Source organism: Poecilia formosa, unplaced genomic scaffold (genome assembly GCF_000485575.1).
Source record: "Poecilia formosa unplaced genomic scaffold, Poecilia_formosa-5.1.2 Scaffold246, whole genome shotgun sequence".
In the NCBI taxonomy this organism is placed as follows: Eukaryota; Metazoa; Chordata; class Actinopteri; order Cyprinodontiformes; family Poeciliidae; genus Poecilia; species Poecilia formosa.
The window spans coordinates 809,368-830,893 of record NW_006800185.1 but is presented as its reverse complement, the minus strand read 5'-3'; the positions used below and the strand labels follow the sequence as shown (position 1 = coordinate 830,893).

At 35.8% G+C, this 21,526-nt stretch overlaps 1 protein-coding gene across 16 annotated transcripts in view; it reads right to left on the bottom strand.

The window, feature by feature from the left end:
* LOC103150271 (pleckstrin homology domain-containing family A member 5-like) overlaps positions 1–21,526 on the bottom strand; it is a 117,854-nt gene that overhangs the window by 95,254 nt on the left and 1,074 nt on the right. For 15 of the 16 annotated variants that reach the window (XM_016680554.1, XM_016680555.1, XM_016680557.1 and 12 more), the window contains exon 3: positions 14,459–14,516. In XM_016680554.1, coding sequence (XP_016536040.1) covers positions 14,459–14,516 — 58 coding nt within the window. Of the gene's footprint in view, positions 1–11,794; positions 12,043–14,458; positions 14,517–21,526 lie in introns of those variants that run through there. The other variant, XM_016680570.1, reaches the window with a different exon arrangement.

Genomic DNA, 21,526 nt, shown 5'->3' with positions numbered 1-21,526 from the left:
CTGTTTCAGGTCAGTTGGGATCACTAAAATTATTTATAGTTGCCAGAATAAGGAGCGAGAGAATCTCTTTAGAGGATATTCATTTCTTCATAGAAGCAGCATTCAGCTTCTGTGCGCCACAAATCTGGCGCAAACATCCAGAAAACTGCAAAACAGCCGAAACACTGAGTTTCTACAAATCTAGACTGAAACTCCACCTGTTTAGACCAACATGATGGCACTTCACAAAATGTAATGTTTCCTGGTTGCCTGTGTGTTTTTCTGTTTTTACAATGTAAAGCACTTTGAACTGCCTTGTTGATGAAATGTTTTATACAAATAAAATTGATTGATTGATTTATATTCAGAAATTTTCCTTAGAATATGATAAAAACTGAAAATATGTGGTTAAAGCACCCTAGCAAAATTAAAAAGTTGCTTGACACCGGACCTTTAGGTCTGGATTTAAGGATCCCTTTTCCAAAATTTTCCAAATTGTTCAAACATCTGATAATTTTAATTTAGTAAACTTTTTAATTTCTTGAAAGAAATAATTTAAAAATCCCTTTTATTCTTCTGACAATCAGCAAATATAAATACCTTAGTTAATCCTAAATAACTTAGTCAGAAAATGTTTAACCTGAATTCGTGGAAGTGTTAAACTGCAAGAGCTCGGAAATAAATTCAGGAGAAGAATCTCATTTAAACAAGAAAATAACTTCTGGTTCTTGTTTTAAGGAGATTAAAAAACTCATTATAATGAGATTTATATCTAATTAAAACTAAAATATCACCTCTTTTAAATAAGAAAGGTTTAACAATGAAACATGTCTTGGGATTTTTAGACATCGTAGAGGAAACGGGAGGAAAAGGTGTCGCACTGATCCGCTTTATGCCTTTGTAACAAGTTGTTAAAGTCAGAGGAGCGTATTTTTATCTCTCGTTAACATGAGAAAATCTCTCATTATAACAAAACTTTCTCGAAATAACAAGATATAAAACTCGTCTTGTTATAACAAGAAACTTTCTCGTTTTTTGCATTTTGTTACACCAGAAAGTTTTCTTGTTTTACTGAGAAACTTTCTTGTTACAACAAGCTCCAGCATTTCCAAGCGGCAAATAAATGCTTCTGTATGTCAGTGGAAAAAAAGCATTTTTATGTAAATATGTGGTTTTAGCAGAAACTAAACATATGGTCTTGAATATTGGACACTCAGAGAGAAAAGAGCTCTCAATAAATTACAGGGAGACATTTGTTTTAAATACTGAGTAAAAATACTATAGGATAAACACCAAAAAGCATTATGTGCATTTGTAAACAAGACATTTTACTTGTTCCTGTGTGGATTTTCTCTGTGAAATTGTCTTAATTAGCACCTGGGGCAAGCAGCGACATCAGAGGGCTTTTTAACTCATACATTCGCACAGACGGCTCACACACCACACAATGTTTTCTTCCTGTGCGAGACAGATGGCGGCGACCCCACAGGGACAGAGATGCAGTCTGAGCACCTCAAAGCCGCCTGCCTGCCTCCCAGTCAGCACCAAACCTCACAAAAGAGAGCAACGCAGCCGGAGACAGGCTGGATGCTGCACAGCAGATCCAGATCTGCAGAGTTTCCCCCTTAAATCATGCTACGCACGTTAGTGAGCGGCTAAACTACAGAGCGCTGACGGATCCGCTGAGTCAGCAATCTGAACATCCCCTCTGCAGGAAGGGTGATTAAAAATTCTCTCTGTGCTTTGCAGCTTAAAATAGGCGTAATATTAGCTAATATTTGGTGTGTGAATGACTGTGTAAGTGATTTATTAACAAATCAGTGATTTAAAAAAGAAAATAACTGTGGTTAAAATTTCTAATCAGGGACATTTGTTTACAATAATTTGCAAAACTATTTATACCCTTTGTCATATTGAAACCACAAAATTATAATGTAATTATAGCAACAAAGAGTAGCACAGGGCTAAAGTGAAAGGAAAGTAAATCATGGTTTTTACATGTTCGTCAGATAATCATCGAAAAGCGATTCCTGCATTTGTATTTAGCAGCTTTTGATAAACCAAACCAAAATCTAGATTCTAGCACAAATATCTCAGTAAACTTGAAATAAGACAAAAGAAGCTTACAAGTAACTTTTCAGCAAGGAACAGTAGCATCTTTCAAGTCAATAAGTTAATATTGATTTAATTTAATTCAACTGGGAGATCATTTCACTTATAAAAAAAAATATTTCTAACATAAGTTAAATAATCTGCCAGTGGGAGAAGCACTTTTTCTTCAAAATTAAAGAACGCACCAAAAGGAGGAAACGGTTTAGCAACCAGCCTTTCTAGCAACAGAATCTGATGCCATTTTTGTTTGCATTTCTAATAAATCCACAGTATTTTATGTTCTAATCTGTACAGTGTTTTATTGTTATTGTTAATTTTCCTTTTATAAATTCGACACTTTTGGAACTTTTCTGTGAATCTACATCTCTTTATGCACCCAAATGTACAGTTTGGGGGGAAAGCTGCACTTTGTGTCTTCTTCAGAGGTTTTTGTGTTGTTTCATTCACTGGTTCTTGGTACAGCGCCACCACAGGCAAGGAGGGGAACAGTTGTTTTGACACACAGCATTGTGAAAATGTAACAAAAGCTGCAATTTTTGTCCCCCAATCAAACCAAACTGAATCTTAAGCTTCTTTGGGAAGAAGAATATTAAAGACTCCTAGATTTTTGTTTGTATAAAGATTGGAAAACCATGTCCTTTAATACTTACTTCATAATGTGTTAGTCTGAAACATTACATTGAAAAGAAGTATGAAGACATTTCCAAGGGTATTCATACTTTGCAAGGCACTGTATGTTCAGCTGATTAAAAGATTATTTCATCTTTTAATGCTTTTTTAAAGGTCAGCCAACATACAGCAGAGGGCTTTCCTTACATAATATACTTAAAAGGTCACACAAAAACCTTCATTATCTCTCGTATTAATCCACGCCGACTCGAATGACACATAAGTAATAAGGGGACTCTTACCCTCAAGCGAAAATCAATATCATGTTTAACTTGGAGCAGCCACATGTTTACTGTTTTCACCCAGTAAATCCTCTCTGCTGTGACAGGGAGAAGATCCTCAGGTCCAAAACAGACTCCAAAACGTTCTCACCTAAGACTTTTTAAAGCTCCTCAAAGTCACTCAAACAAGACGAAAATGTCAGCGTGACAAAACAAAAACATCTACGGGTGTGAGTGATTTTGGTTTTGTTAGTGTGACAAAAGTTTTAAGAGAGTGATTTGCCTCCCATCAGATGCATGCTGGAACAAGCCGTAGTTATGGTAACAACAATAAGAGAAACTGGATTTTCTTGTTCCCTTCGTGATTTATTTCAAGTCCTGTTTTTGACATTAGGAGCCAGAGTTGGGTAAGTCTTGTGTATAGGTGTATTGTTACAGATTTAATAAAAAGACACATAATGTGTCAGAAGGACCTCAGGTTATCTGCAGAGCAAAGGATGAATTTAGATTGGTAAGAAAAAAAAGTTATGTGATATCTACAATAAAACGCTACAGGACTTTTGCCTTTTTGTGACATGACTATCAAACGTGTATTTACCTATCATAAACAGGTTATGATAGGTTTATGGGTGATACAAAACATATCCATTACATTCTTTGCACAAAATCATTCTTAGATAATGAGATTTTAGTCTGCTCAGTTCTGCCTATTTCAAGCTCCTTTCAGAATAGGCCGTTTTAGAGACTCTGTCACTTTAAATCGTTGGCCACGCCCCCTAATTCAACGTTTACACTCGCACGTGAAAAGAGATGTGTAAATACACAACCATACATCTTTGAAAAGCAAAAGTGGAGCATCCTGCACAACCAACAAGAATGCAGCAAGTGGTTTCTGGACAACAAAACACTTGACTTTTCCAGCAGCCATTGTACAGTGAATATAGCGGTAAAACCATCTGACCAAACGTGCTGAAGCTCCACTTGGGTTGCTAGGTAACGGGGTGCAACTTGACTGGGGTTGCTAAGTAACGGCACAGTGTCCATCAAACTAGTCATGGCTTAAAATCAGTTTAATGTAGAGTCCAAACTGTGAAAACGTATGCCAGTATTAAAATAAATTAAAAATCTACATGCTTTCCTCAACCTTATCTGGATTTTTGTCCCAACAATTGGATCTGTCTCAGTTTCAGTGATGTAACTGAGTTTTCTTGTTACGTAATAATGTCTGATATAAGGCTCGGCTCGGCTCACTCCCTGCAGAGAAGAGGGGAGCCTTACATGTCTAGCGTAACAGTCTGTCTCACAGTAAAAAAGGTTCACAGGGACTCATCATCTCTGGTTTGAAGGATGAACACCGAGGCTTCCAGCTATTCCTAGATTTCAGGTAAAGCTACAAAGAGAATCAGTTCAAACTGGTAGACAGAAACGAGAACCGATGTCAGCGCAGCCGTGACTGATTATTTTGTTCACTTTGTCTAACAAGTACCCTATGGTGACATCCTGGAGTATTCTGCAGACTGAAAAGATCTCTAATTTCACTGAAGCTTCAGATTTATGTCCTGAACATAAAACTACAGTAAAAGAAATTAGTGAAGTCAAAAACAGAAACATAATTATCAACGTTTGATATCAAACTCGAGGCTCGGGGGCCAAATCTGGCCCGCTGTAGCTTTTTATGTGGCCCTTTAGGCTCTAAATTACACCAATGAGTCCGTCCAGTTTTTTATAAAGCTGCACTCCCTACATTTTTTTCTGATTTTTCTGACATTTTTTCTCAAAATTGGCCAAAAACATTGGGTTAAAGTGACTGCTGCCTCAACCTTACTTCACGTCAAGTTATAGTCTGATCAGTGTGAAAAGATGTTCAATATTATTAATTTTAAGAAGCTCTTATTGAATGCTGAAACAAACAGCTGTTTACTGATATTTTAACAATTTAATGTGTTTTATCAATGCATTCTGGCTCAACAGGCCCCGATCTTTGATATGGGCCAAAATGAAAATGAGTTTGACATTCTGGTCTACAGGAACAGCTGCAAGTACGGTGAAAATAACCTTTCAGATTTACAAAGATGTGCAAAATTTCCCAAAAAAAAAATCATTTAATGCACATAATGAAGATAAAAGAATAAAATCTAGTAAAAGATATATGTGAATTAAGACTGAAACGATTAATTGGTTATTGAAATAATCGTCAACTAAAAAAAAGACCATTTGCTGAAAGAACAACGTACTAAGCCCAGCTGTATAATAATCTAAATCCTGACAACACAGAATTTGTTTAATTGACACCAATAAGCCCAAGCCCATCTCAGTCCACACATCTAAATCCAATTAAAATCTGCCGAGTGGGATTAGGACTATGGAGATTTATCAGTAATCTCTTTCTCTGCATGTTCCAACTTTTGGTTCACAAACCTTCAGCTGTGCAACCGGTGAGCGTTGGTCTTCAAAGCAGAAAACAGAGCAACAACTGAGCAGAGATAGGCTGCATGTATTTTCTGGTGAGAGATAAATTATGCAGAAGTAAGGTCCACAGAGTAAACTTGTAGAATATTTATATTTTATATGCCAGTTTATCCTTATGATGAGCACTCGCACACCACAAACTGCTCAATGGAAGCCGAAAAACAACAACCAAACACAAACAACCTTCAGTTCACTCAGGTGTGCTTATTATTCTGCCCCACAGTATTATAAACAAGACAACAGCTATCTCAACGTATATGTTTAACTCTTATTCCAAAACAGAATTAAGGAAGCCAAAACATCAAACTGAGAGGGAAATATATCTGGAGATTCTTCCTGTAAAATCCTAATTGGAGTCAAAGTATTCAACCGATTTTCTAAAAACGCCCAGACAGAGAAGCCTACTTCCATATCATGACAGACGTCTTATATCTCATTTCAAACTGCAACAAGATGTTATCAAAATGTTGATTTTTGTCATTATGAAAAGTAAAACAAAGAGTAAAATAGGTCTCAAACGATTAATTGGATTAATCGTGATTAATCTGAAGTCATTAATCATGATTAGTCGCATTAATCATGATTAATCAATTATGTAAATGATCATCAATTAAGTTAGTAATTAATTAATTGTGAACTGGTGCATACAAACTACAAAAAAAGGCCCTTTCATAACGAATTAGAGCAGTAATTAACCCAAAACCGTCATATGTATGTATATATACTTTCCATTCAAGACTTGTGTTCTACCCAAAACTTGGTTCAAATTCTGTCACATAAACAAAAATCCCTATTAATCACATTTTGTTATCCAATTATTAATCAGTTAATCCAAAAATTGATCAAGAGTACATGAAGGAATGCAATCTTTTTTTAATTTCAGGCAATACAATTTGTATTATTTAAGGAATTTATTCTGCATCCCTTAATGTATTTCTAATATTATATAAAAAGGCTTAAATGAAAAATTTGAAGAATGTGCCACTTTTTAAAAATCGTAAGGATAATCGATTATTAAAATAACTGTTAGTCCCTAGAGTAAAATAATCTGGGAAAAGGTCTACTGTTTCTGAAACAATCCAGTTTTTTCTACAGGTTTTCTTCTCTTCAGTGGCAGACCGCCCAACTAGAGATGATTGAAAAGAAGCAAAGTTCAACGAGAGTCCACTGTCTGTGCTCCAAAGTTTTAATCTGCCGTATCATCCCCAGCAACAGAAACATTGATCCACAGGGAGGATGTCAGTTACTGTAACGTGTGATTTATTGTTTGAGCTTGCTCAGACCCGAGCAGCAGAATGGACACGTAGAATTCATTATTATTTGATTTACCAAGAATTTTATTAGCTGTGACAGGATCTAAAGCTGCCAGCTTAACAACTTGAATTGGTGCTTTCAAGAAACGCGTCACAACAACAACTGCTCGGCTTCTGCTTCTGCTTTCTCCTCAATGAGTAAACCTGATTTATGGTGAGATGGCTGCAGGTACACAGGCAGTCATAGTAAAAAAGACTTTGATGGTTTTTTACTGTAGGGGAATAACATATGTACGTATGTGCGTACTGATAAGCAGACCTTTACATTAGGACAGTAATTTTTTAAAAGTTGACCCATTATTTTTCCTTGAATAGGTTAGGATAGGACTGCACAAAACAGGTTCATTAAATTTTTTGCCCAAAATTATTCGCATTCTGCTCAGTTTTGCCTATTTTGAGCTCCGTACACCTTTGAAAAGCAGAAGTGGAGCCTCCTGCACAACCAACAAGGATGCAACAAGTAGTTTCTGGATGGTACTTTAACAACAAAACACCTGTCTGTTCCAGTAGCCATTGTGCGGCACATGCAGCTGTAAATCCAGCTGACCAAATATGCTGGACTTTGCTTTGGTTGTCAAGTGATGGGAAGCCTCCTGATTTGTGACATTACACTCAAAGGTTTTGGAAATGGCTCTTTTCCAGACACCAAATAAGTTTAACTTATTGCCAAAAACCATCAGGGTGTTTTTTTAAGTGCTTGAGATGTTTTTAGAAGCACATTGTGCAAATGTGACATTTGCATAATAGGTCCTCTCTAAATTTACTCTTAAGCTTTAAATTAATTACATCACAACATCAACCAGAACAAAGAGCAACTGAACACAACAACTTTTAAATGTGCAGTCAGTCAGTGTTGATCTTCAAAGGTGAAAATAAACCAGAAACTAAACACGAGGGTGAGTCCCTCGTGTTTAGGCACTCACCCTAAACACGAGATGCCCTGGAGAGACTTTGGCGTCCTGTTTCTATTCTGAGTTAAATTCTACAGAGTAACTATAATTTACATCGTAATTTATCCTAACAATGGACTCTCCGAAACAATAAAGTGTCTTCAAAGCAAGCTGCCAAACGGTCTTTAAATGAAACATTAAGAACTGGACTGCAATAAAACTAGTCTTCAGCTCAGCCACAGGCTTACTTATTAGCAACCCGTTCTTCAAAACAAGGCAGCAGCTATCTCAAGCATTGCTCGAAGCAATTAGCACTGTACGGTGAGTTTTGTTCTCTTCTTTAATTTCCAAACAGAATTAATGAAACCAAAATAGAAAACCGAGAGAGGAACTGGCACCAACGTGCACCTGTTTATTCTGAGCATAATTTCTGTAACTACTTCCTGCATCCACGCAGCAACATAAAACCTAATTGCGACGAATACCATGCCAACACAACAATCAGGTTTTGTGCACCAAAACATCAATTTCTGCAATACTTCTACAGCTCAATAACCTTTAAAGGTATAACCTGACAAATATGCAAGTGTATTTATCTAATTTAGACTGCAATTTGAAAAACAGTCATTAAAATGCTGTTTTGGTTACAGAGAAAAACAAGCTGGACTTTAACATTTAACTGCAAAATGCAGCAACTAGTGAGATGATCCACAGAATAGGATATTGGCTGAAATGATTAATCAGTGTAATCGATTATTTAAATAATCATCAGCTAATTTAGTAGTCGATTAATTAAAAAAAGGCCAATTTGCTGACAGAATAACTCCCAGTAGTAAATAAGCCAAAAATGTACAAAATATGCACATTTTGCAATTCAGATTTAAAAATAACAAACCCGTCTGTAAACATGTTCCACCCAAAACTCCTCATCAAACGACAGTTTTAGCTTCACACAATTCAAATTCTCCAACTTAATTAACCTTTGTTACTTTTTTAATTGGTTAGTCCAAAAATAAACAGATCAGCCCAACACTAAAGACCTGAGCTATTCACAAAGTTGATGTTAGAAGCATTTTCTTTTACTAAAAATAATCAAGCGTCTGCTAAAGGAATGCTACGTTACTGCATTTTAAGCAATAAAATGTTTATATTTTATTTTTTTAAAAAGTAATTTAATTATTTGTATAAATAAACAAATAATGTATTTCTAATATTCTATAAAAAGGCTTAAATTAAAAAATGTGATTAATCGGATTAATATGTGATTAATCGGATTAATATGATTAATCGACAAAATGATCAACAGATTAATTGATAACTACAGTAATTATTAGTTTCAGCCCTATTTTGACTACGTGAAAACCACAGCGGCAGAAGGTTTAGAGGTAGTTAATTGGCCGCAGGTTTATTTGTAGTGAAGAAGTGTTATAGATGCCTGCTAAAAGCCTAGAATTGGTGCTTTGAAGCTTCTCCTCAAATTACTGTGACTCCTCTCTCCTCGGTGAGATACACTGAGCTGGTTAAGATGGCAGTAATCACTTTTGGATGCTGAGGCACTTTGACAAAATTAAATCTGACATTTTGTACTGAGGCATACCACTAACAGAGGAGCACATTTTCACCGCTTCAGGTGCCCAAAATGTTTCCAGCTCTGTTCATTTCTGTGTAGGAAGTTCTATCCAATTTGCTTTAAGCCAGTCACAATCAACCCAGAAAGCAAGAAAACCACATTTGTCTTAGGAAAGCAGTAAACCTCAGCTGGTTTATTTAAGATGAATCTGCTTCCTTCAAACCTGCATGTTTGTAGTAGAAGCTTAGGGGAGGCCATGTTTCTAGTTTGCACTGTCACACTAACAACCTGTAACTCATCCCTGCTAGCACGCAGCATCAGAGGACAGACTGCGTCAGCACAATCTGCTACTTGATGCTCACACTGTGTAACCTGATGGTAACAGCCAACTCACAGAGCCAGCATGACAACACACCAGATCTTCTGCTGCTGCAGAAAGCACAGATAGAAATGGATGTAAACGTACTGCTTTCTTCAGTGATCGATTAGTTCCAGCTGATAACTGGAACTGGATGAGCTTCAGTTTGATTGGTCCAGCTGGAAACTCAAAAATCTGACTGTTTTCTGAACAATCAAATGCAGTTGAAACAATTAATCGTGATTAATCGTTTATTGAAATACTCGCCAATCGATTAATTGTTGACATGACTCAAAAATAGGCTGTTTGCAGAAAGAACAACACACTAAGACTAGTAACTAAAGCCAAAACTGTACAAAAATATTTAAATTTTTCATTGAAGATAAAAAATCTAGTCTAAATATCTTAGTACATTTGAAATAAGTCAAACGTATCTCACAGGTAACTTCATTAAGATATTGGAGCTTATTTAAATCCTTAATATTGATAAAAAAGTACTAGTTACACTGGTAGATTATTCCACTTATTGAACTTGAACTTTTTCATCAATATTAGTGAATCATTTACTTAAAACCAGCTCTTTTCTCTTAATGAAGTTACTTGTAAGTTAGTTTTGTCTTTGCACTAGAAACAAGACCATAAATGGTAATGTTTTGTGGTTTTGCAGTGAAGATGGATGAATCTCTAGATTACTTGAGGATTTAAAATTGTTTCACCTTCCTTACATTTTAAAAGGAAGTTACAGTCCTAACTTTATGATACTGGGAAACACAAAATCGGCGACAAAGTAATAAGGTCCTACTGAAAAACCCGAGGCACATCCAAGGCTTATCCAGCTGTCAGCAGGAGTTGGAGACTTCTCAGAGGATTTTATTGGCAGCCTTGCATAAAACCTCAAAATGTCCCACAGACTGTCCAAGTCGCAGTTTTCTCATAAACCTGTCAGCAAATCTCCTATCAAAACAATGAGTCACACTGAAATTAATAGTCTTGACACAGTTTTATGACTTAACGTCGAGAAAAAGACAATGATTACGGCACACTGGGCCGTGCCTGCAGCCATCTTTATGACTCTGGCTTTAGTGACCACATGACTGGGACTCTGTTGAGTAAAACACTGGAGGGGGAAACCAAGCAAACAAGCTGGAGAAAAGTGTCAGAAATAAAACACTCACCACCAGATCAGGGAGGCATTTGTCACATGTAAGCTGATATCTGTGCAGGTTTTCAATTAGGCTTCGGTTATTTCCTTATAAGCTCTACAGGAATAAATTAGACACATGGCGACTTGTGCTGCTAATGAGCCGCAGGACAAATGAAGACATTAAGAGAGGGAGTCGCTAGAAGGCACCGAGATACATCACAATCCAATAAAACTGCGACGTGTTTGCTTGCTAGATTATGCTGCAGAAAGAGTGGCTTTATGACAGCTTAACAGAAGAAGTGAGAAAATTATTTTTGCTGCTCATTCTTCGTCCAACAGCGCACCGCAGGCTGGTGCTGGATGTGAAAATCCCTCCCTCAAACTTTTAGAGACTTGTTTAAAATTCAGCTGATGCATGAAACAAATCGTTTTTCACTCGCCAAAGCGCAGCATGCATGCATCATCGGGCTGGGCCAGAACCACACTGATCGGCTAATGAATGTGGCGCTCCCTAAAACTGTTTCGCACAGAGAATCTGTGATAAAATAGGGGATATGAAATTACTGGCAAACTGCCACATGAAGCTCAGGAAGTCAGAAAGGATTCAGTGGGGATAACAAAGCATAATATCCTTCATTTTTCATATCACTGATGCAGCGGCATTACAGTATTTTGGCAGATTTGACTGCTAAATATCAAGGAAGGGTAAGTTTTTCCTAGAAAATATGCAAAATTACATCCTTCACTCACATACCAGGATCTGAAGGACAGATTATGAATTAGCACAGAATAAGACCACAATGTCAAAGAGAGAGTAGAAAATAAAATATGTCTTTACTGAACCATAAACTGAACATCATGCAGCTAAATGCAGATTATGTGGATCCAGGGGTGGGCGATGTGGACTTAAAGTTTTATCATGATATTTTGTGTTACTACTGTGATAATGATAAAAGTGATTTATTACTTCCTTTTTAGCAATCATAGCCTCACAGACATGATTACTGCTCTTGTAAAATGTGACCATTTGTAAAGAAGTGTGATTCATGCACACAGTAACTACATTTAATCATATTTTCATATTTATTCATACTATCATTGAAAAAACAGTGAAGAAAATAGTAACAATCCTCACACCGTCTCCCAGCATCTGAACCTCTTCAAAGTCTCGGGTTAAACTTTATTTTTCTTGGAAATATGCCCACATCATGGAGAAAGTTATCTTTGTTTCAAGAACGACTGCTTCGGGAACCTCGGTCAGAAACAAGAAGGATTTGCAGAAAAACTTCGCTGGATTGAGCGGTCAATTCCTTCCATCTATGGCAGCGATGGACACAGCAAAGAGATAAGCTGCAAATAATGCTACAATGAGAATAAACTTTATTTTAGACATTAATTTATTGTTTTGATACCACGAGCATCGTCCCTCCTGCTGTGTTAGCTTGAGTTTAGCTGCTTGAGAACATAAGCATTAGTGATTAGTATAACTATTACACCAACAGTTTGGGATTGGTGCTAGCTAACTCACAAACTACATTGAAGAAGCCTTGTTTGTAAGACATTAATTCATATTCTGGCACCATTTAAGGATGTGAGGCAGGATGGACGAGTCTTTTGTTGTTGTTGACATATTTTAAGGAAAAACTTTCTGCTACCCAAGCTACAGAAACGGCTGAAGAAGGTGGAGTGGAACGCCTTTTAAGAGCATCATATGTCCACTTTAAACTGGGCAGTTTTTCAGTGTAGACCAAGCTTTTAAGCACAGTGGCCAATAGATTTATGGCTAAGCTTCAGGAACAGCCCTGAACTCAATCTTATGAAGAATAATTGAATCTGCTTGAAAGCCAGAACAAAGGATTTTGTAAGGGAAGACTCATTCCAGAGGTTGATGAAAATGCATATGGGATTCATGCACATCATGGGTGCAGGGTTTTCCTCAGTGTATTATAAGTCTGGCGGTCAACAGGCTTTACTTGTGCACCCACCAGGCTTAGAATTGATTACATTTTTTTTTATGTTTGCATTTTTTATATACTTTATAGTTGGTGTTCAGGTATTAATCTTTCAATAACAAGTAATTATGGATATTTTCTAATTCCCTCTCAACTTTAAACATGTTTTAAGTCAAAAATACAACGGCTGCTGGATGAACGACTGCCCGGCCCCCCAACCACCAAGCTTAGCAAGTTTTCTGGGGGAAACCTTGGGGTGTATGTAAACTTCTGACCAGCTCGGTGGCCAACAGCAAGCAGAAAATATGTGCAAAAGTGGGTTAGTGGACAGAACTTACATGTGTTACATTAGTTCAACAAGAATGATACACAAGAAACGTTAATGAAGGGAGGCTTTATACACACTTTCATGGTATGAAGATTGCTATTTTCCAGAAAGATTAACAGCCACTGGCAGTATGCAGTGTTTTGGGCTGTCCCAGAAGAAAGAGCATCATTATGAAAAGATCTCGTCAATTGTTGGCTTCAAAAATGTGGCCCCAGGTCAAACTGTCAGAACGATTTAAAAAGGGCTCTTTCATTGGTTTTGGAACAAAAAAAATCCTTTAAATACAATTTCAACAAAACTCAGGATGGAGTTACTGCAAAGTCACAACAGCAGAAACCTTCTGCAACAAACCAAAAAACCAGAATGCAGCACAAAACGACACACGATCAGAAAAGCTGCTTGCACTTTGAAATGAATGCTCTGGATTCCAGACAGCAGAGGTGCATCATCACAGGGATTATTGGTGCCATTTACCTTTTAACAGCACTGAATGCATGCAGTAAGCATTTACTTGCTCCAAGCTGCAAAGGTTTGCTTGCGCCAAACTTATAAAGTAGTGAAATCTCATGTAGGTGCTTTAAAATGTCATTCTATAAAAAATAAGGAAATTTCTGAACTTCAAAAGTTGAAAATTTGGAAGAAAAAAGTTCTCAGAAATGTTTAGATGGATCTCTGAGTTCCGAAAGTTGCTATTTTTTAAATGAATCTCAATTTTTTTTTTTTTTTTTGCAGAATATTATTCTTGTTAAATAGAAAATGCACATGAGGTTCACACAAATTTTCACATGTATGCTTTGAGTCACATGAAAAAGCCCATGTATTGATGTGTTTTTGGAACATTTCATGGTAAAAACACACCTGATTTTCATGTTTTCACATGTGCTACACTAAAATCAAGGTGAAATAAATGATAATAAATTGAGTTAAATTAATAGAAATATTAAATGTTTACATTTTAACAGCACTGATTGCATGCATTTAACATTTTTACACATTTATTTGCTCTAAGCTGCAAAGGGTTGCAGCTTATAAAGCTGTGTAATTGTATGTAGGCGCATTAAAACATCATTCCAAACTTTAGCACAGCATTCAAACCCCAACAGCGAGAATAAATTATGAAAACAGAAAACATATTAATCTGCAAACAGCTCCAAGTAGGACAGGAACCCTGGTCTGTCTGGTACTTGCACCATATTTCTGTGTAATCATTAACTTTGCGATAGCCTCCTACTGCAAAGAAATAGGGAGTAAAGGTCCAGCATTTATAACCTTTCACGAGTTTACTGCCAGAACAGAGCCCGGTTTCACAAGCAACATGCAGGCGAGTGGAAATAGATACATTTCTGTTGGGTAATCAAGCTGCATGGGAACGGTGAAGTGGTTTAATTCTTTTACTCAGTGTTTGGGTAAAGGTGTAATGGGTGTGTGGTTTGTAGAGTAAAGTTGAACTTACTTGATAAAGCATCTTGCACCTTCAAAGGTAAATCCCTCTTCCCATCCAGTGGGTAGGTCTGTGTGATGAGGAAATAAAGATAAAATAAAATATGTCAACATAGTTCTGAGGAAACGTGTTTGGATACGAAATCTCAGGCTGCTAGGGCTGTAGTGATACAATAATCTCACGATACGGTACGATACACAATATTCTGCTCATGATGCGATATATATTGCGATATTCAGCAAACGATACAATTCAATACACTTTTGCGATTTTCTGAAAGATTTTAGAGGGACAGAGTGATTTTGGTGACATTTTGACTGTTATAGACTTGGATTGAATTAATTTAACTGAAAACTGATTAAAAGCACCAACTACACAATACCTGGCTCTGGTTGGACATGGACACAGACTTAAAGTCGACAGCTGGACAAAATGAATCAAATAAGTGTTGAGAAGACATGTTTCTTTTAATTGAAACAGTACAAACTGTAGTTTACATGCGTTTGTAAAGTAGATAAAGTGGACCAAGTACCTGCTCTGAATAGTTTGATACGTTTTTAACCTTGACACTTAACATCTGAAGGAATCGCCCTAAGCCTGATGACCTAATCACTCTCCCGGCGAAGCAAGCAGTGAGTGAGCAAGGTGACAGTTGGATGTTACGATACTTGCGGATGAATATCGATTTTTTTTCTAGGAAAGAAAATATCGATATATATCACAAAATCGATATTATTACACAGCCCTACAGGCTACATTTCACAACTTTATAGTAAAAAGATTTTAGATGCTTTCTCTCTCTTTTGTATTGTGAAAACTGATTCCAGGCAGAAGTGTTAACGTTTAAAAAGTTAGACTACACTGCTAAAAAAATTCCTATATAACAGTATTTAATAATTTGACTGAGATGCCACAGAATCTCAGCCAAAGAGTCCAGAGATTCTTTGGCTGTGCACTGCAAAAACACAAACTTTCACCCAGCGATTTTGGTCTAGTTTCTGATCTAGTTTATGTTAGTACCCTTGAATTAACTGACATACAAGTACCTTTTCAGCAAGATATAGGAGCTTTTTTAAGTAAATAATTCCATACTATTAATAAAAAAAAAACTGTTAGCTCCACTGGCTGATTATTTCACAAGACATTTTTTTCTGTTTATTTCAAGTGTAATACAAAGTTTGAATCAAACTAAACCAAAATTACTTGGTAAGCTTTTCTGAAGAATTGGTTAACGTTAGAGATGCACCAATTCCAGTTTTCTAACCGATCACCATTATCTGAAATACGACAAAGTACTAAGGCAGTGTAGAAAGAAAGAAAAAGAAACGTAGTAGTAAATTTCTGCAAAAAATCTCAGACATTTTCTATAAAAAAAACTGGGAAATTCCTGAGCTCCAAAAGTAAAAAAAAAATTGTGAGATAAAAACTCAGAAATTTTAAGACTAATTTCAGAAATAAAATATAAAAATATGGGAAATTCCTCAGTTTCAGAAGTCAAAATTTTTCTATAGAATTTCTTAGATTCATCTCAAAATAGTTTTTTTGCTGGAAGATTTCACAACTTTTCTATCAAAAAATTACTGTATTTTGTTAATTAGTTCCATGCTTTATTCAACCTTTAGTCACATATCTGCACCACATATGATCAGATTGTCTTCATGTGAAGATCAGGTGATCGTATTCAATGTGTCAAAGAAAATCCAATTAATATTCACACATCAAAATCACATATAAAAACCATTTACCACATGAAATATGTATATATTCACACAAATCTTCACATGTAAGTGAAAGGAGTTGCATGAAAAAACAAAAGTATACGTGTGTATATGGAGACATTTCATGGTAAAAACCCTTTTAATTCCCATTTTTTCACATATGATACTCATAAATTAAGGTTAAATAAATGATATGTTAACAAGAATATTGAACATATTAAAACTAAAACTGCACTTCTATTTTATATAAGATAAATACAAATGTTAATATAAAGTATATATTTAACCTAGAAATAATCATGATGTGGAGCCCAAATTGTTGCTCCTGTTAAGTTTTAAAGTTCACAAGTTTAAAGCTGACAAGCAGTTTTATATAAACACAATTACATTATGGTAAACATTTCTATTTTTTAAGACACTAAAACTTTTTAATTTTTACTTTAGATCATCATATATTGAGAATCACAATTTCCAAGTTTTATTCAGCTTATAAAATGAAAGTAAAACTCTAGTTTCTGTTGGTTTTAGCATCTGTGCTTTTTAACATTTATACTTTGTTGGACAGCAGCTTCTTGGAACACAAATATAGCATATTTCAAGGTCTGTATCAATTATTTTTATCATCACCTTATGTGTCTTCTACTTTCTTGACTTTAAAACAAAACAAATTTTTCAATTCAGCTTTATTTTATTCAACCAGCAGTACCAAACTCAAGATTTATTCACTAAAATAACAGGATAATAGAAGCATGTTTCTGCTACAAACTGAAAATGAAAACATTGGACTGTGTTCTTCCTGCTAAAAATGTCAATAAACAGTTATAAATGAAGTCGCCTGCATGAGTCCCTGAAGACTCTGTGGCTGTTTTTGAAATGTTTAAAGCTGAATGCAAAAATGCCACACAACAGGAAGCGGAAAGCCAAACAAAAACTAACAAACAGCACACCATGCTCCAACTCCTTATGTTGCTTCTTACATAAACATAATCGCTTCTCCTTTCACATGCCTAATTTAGGCAGGAAATCTGCTTTATGCGACATTTTAAACTAACTTAGTGGTTCTTGACGCAGTAAAACATTTGTACAAACGAATCAACATTTTATCCGCAGGCGGAATGATGCCAGCTAAAACTGATATTTGCAGTTCTACAACAGGAGCGGATGTCTGATTAATTGCAATATTTAAAAGGGAAAACCCATTAACAGTGTGTTTTCAGGAAACCAAGAGTTAAATACTTTTACAGGAAATCAATTATCGTTAAACCTGGAACACTTACTTACAGACCGAGTAGAGACGGGAGAAAACTATGATGTCAGTGAGCATTAGGAGGGATTTTCCATCTAAACATGTTCTCATAAATCCCAAATCAATTCAACTCTGCCTCACAAAACCTCTTTAGTTTGATTCGAAAAGTTATTTGTGGAGGAAAGTTTATTAAAAGTACTTTTAATATGCAACAATAAAAAAATGTGTGTTTTCCTTTTACATTGTTAATGTATTTCTAATACTGATCAAGTGGTTGAATAAAAAAATCTGCAGAATACAGTAATTTTTGTATCCATTAATTTGATTAATTGTCTAAATATTTGATAGAATAATCGATCACTAAAATAAAAGTTAGTTGCAGCTATGCTCATCTTTAATAGACTCCCTCACAAGTGACATAAAAAAATGATTCTTATCACTGAACTGTAAATTAATCATAATTCCAAATGTATTTATTGATGCTCTCTTTGAACAAACAGTGGAGTAAATACTAAATCCTGGTAATAAAGCCTGTTTTGTTGCCAGTTCAAATATAATTAGTCGGTATTTATTGCTGACATAATAAATCAAACTTATCATAATAAGAAATTCAATAAAGATACGACAAACTGCCTTTCTGCAGGGAGTCTGCATGTTCTCCCTGTAGTCTGATAAAGTTTGAGTTCCCGGTTAGCCGGTGCGTTTTGGACTGGGAGTTCAGCCCGTGGAGGAGTTTTCACACTCGCCTCATAGTCATGCAGCACGCTGGTTTGTTTTTATTTTGTTTTATTTTTTACAGCGATACAATGTATATCAAATGCTTTGTCTACTTAAAGTCAGGTGGAGTTGCATTGCAGCCACATGAGGATCAGAACAACTTATCCTGTTGAGCTCGGGCAACCAAAACCGTTTCTGTGGCGCTTATTAAAAACCCATTAGACACGAAATGGAAGAGCTACTAAAGCCACATAAAGTAAATCTCCCGTTTGTCCCCCTACGTCCAGCAGCAGAGATGCTGTGCAGAGGATCCAGCTCATCATGCAGGGCCGGTCCAATGCTGAATGAGGCCTTGATCAGAACATGTTCTAGGGGCCCCTCTTGCCGCTGCAAACATCAGCACCACTAACAGCATTTAACCATTTAGTGAAATCTGGGAGAGCGGGCCTACTTTAATTGACCAAGTAGTCAATTATAATTGTAGTTAACTAAAAGTTTTTTTGTGAACAAACGGAGCTAAAACTCAAAGATTAAACTCGCAGCATCAAATTGTTGCTATGGTAACAAAACAATCTAACTATGAAGATTGTTCTTTGAACTTTTACAAAGTAAACTTGCCATCTTCTTAAAATCTTAAATTTAAATGTTAATTTAAAATCTTTTAATTTATCTAGGCTGGAACCATTAAATCAAATTTAACAGCGTTGATATTCTCTTAGCAATTCTACACAAATTAGACGGCGTTTATTTTCTATTCAGTGAAAACAATCATCTGTTGTTGCTACCAGCTGTCTGCTGTCAGAGGAACTACTTAAACACTCAGAAAGTTTTAAAATGTGTCTGCAAAACTATTTACATCATGCAAAGTATTTTAATAAGTAGTGGTGGAATGCATGTTACTGAACTTAATTACATCTTTTATGCATCTGTACTTTACAGAAGTAGATTTAATTGTGGGTGTTTTCGACTTTTACTCCACTACATTTTACGTTAAGTATCTGTTGTTTCCACCTTTATTATGTTTATTTATATATGTGTTGCGTTACAATCACATCACATTGCGTTTATTGGTTTGAAAACGTTTAAAAAACAGCTTTCAGGCCCAAGTTTTGAAAATGAAGTCAGGAAATTAAAATATTGTTCACTTTTATTGACCAGTTATAAGGTTGAATATAAAGTATATTGTAACTGTGGCCAGGGAAATAACCAGAGTCTAATGTCCCTTTTTTCAAGGCAGACGTCTTTTACCTGAATGTGTTTAGTGCAGCTGAAATAACACGTTGGTTTTGCTTTGTGTTAAATAAAAACTTTGCAAGGTATAATCATTCCTGCTTTATTTGGCCTCCTGGCGTTTAACTCTGCAAGTCATCCCTGAAATTTTGATCCACAGAATCACAAGTTTAAGTGTAAACTTTGTCACAGAGAGTAAACACATTAAAAGCATGCATAATTTGAAAGATTGTTCTTTAAAATGGCACAACATTATTGATTTACTAAGCAAAATATACAAAGAAACTTACTTTCACTCAAGTAAAACTATAAATGTAGTACTTTTACTTGAGTATAATTTTATCTGTTTATTTATACTTTTACTTAACTACTGTAATTGGGTATTTTCTCCACATCTTCCCATAAGTAATTTGAATTTTGGTACATTTTGTGGAAAGGTTTAGCAGGAAAACAAAATGTAAGTTTTTGCAGCATGATGACAAAATATTAAAACCACTAGTAGAAGAAGTAAGTACTCTTAGTCTCTTAATTATTAGGATTATTAGGTCCTAATAATTAGGAAAACAGGAGTTTAAAGGCGATTACTAATGAATATATCATGTTGCACCAAAAAGAACAGCAGGAACTGATTTCACTGTCAAATACAGTGATTTTACAGGAATATCTCATACAGAGAGGCTTTGTTATAAAATGGAATATCAAAGCCGTTGTAGATGGAAGAAAAAAGAGTATTCGTAAGTTTCCGCAAAAAAGTCATGATGCTTTTGGGTTACCGTATTTTCCGCACTATAAGGCACACCTTCAATGAATGTCCTATTTTAAAACTTTTTTCATATATAAGGCGCACTGCAGTATATATTATAATATAGGCGCATTTATAATGCGCCTATATTATAAGGCGCATAGAATAGATGCTACAGTTAGGGTTGCCTAACGATTTTTTCCGTACTCTACAAATGTGGATGTGTAATAGTAAAGAAATGGTCCCCGAGTACCTTATATAGAAGGCTGTCCCAGTCATCGTTTCACTCACGGTGTTGGTGTTGAGATATTGTGCCCAACTGCTTTCTGGGTAACACAATGTATAAATGTATAGGGGCTGGTCCCTTGGTTACCCTATCGAAGCACCCCGCATGAATGTCTAAAGCCACTTTGTTGACATAAAGAATGTCAATAAAACAGTCCGACTCCAGTCGGCGAGGAGAGCTTTCCGCGACTGGGCCGGGGCGTGGCCGGACGATGGTCACCCTTCTCCGTTCGCGCACAGCATGTTTGTGAAGAACGTGGTGCTAAATGACCTGCAGGCGACCTGATTATCAGGTCGGTAGGTAGATAGGTCAGTCAAACTTTATTAACAAACCAGCGTTCTGACAATTATCCCAGCATGCACCACGCGCTTCTTCTTCTACGGGCGAAAATGAAGTCGGCGGCTGCTTACCGTAGTTGCTACACCTGTTGTGGCTCAATATTGGTCCATATATAAGGCACACCGGATTATAAGGCGCACTGTCGGCTTTTGAGGAAATTGAAGGTTTTTAGGTGCGCTTTATAGTGCAGAAAATACGGTACATTTTCAATTTGTCAAGTTCACATATCTTCTTATTTTTTAAGAAAAATTCTGAGATTAATCTCTAATTTTCTGAACTTTTTGGCGGAAATTAACTTTTCCTGTCTATAATGGCCCTAAATCACTTTAGTATTGATATATTCCAGCCTACCAGCCAGATTAAAGCGCTGTGGATGTTGATGTAAACACAGCTAATCCCACAGGAATTCAACGTTTAGCGATGGGCTTACGTATTTCTTGATCTTTCAGAAAACACATAAAGAGTAGCTTACTCTTGATTACACACTAATTGTTTGTACCGTCGCTTTATAAATTCTCAAGTTACATTCGCAATCGTGATTTGACTGTCAGAAGTTTAGAGATTAATCTTAGAAATTGTATTGGAAAAACTTGGACATTTCTGAACTTAAAAAGTGAAAAGATTTTGACTTTTGAATCAGAATTTTTCACATTTTTTATAGATTTATGAGCTCAATCAAAAGAAATAAAATGGGTTTTTTTCTAGCAATTTTTTTTTACTTTTCAGACTCAAAATCTTTTCACTATAAGATTTATGAATTTAAAAAAATGAGTTGTTTTTTTGTTTTGTTTTACAAAGCTTT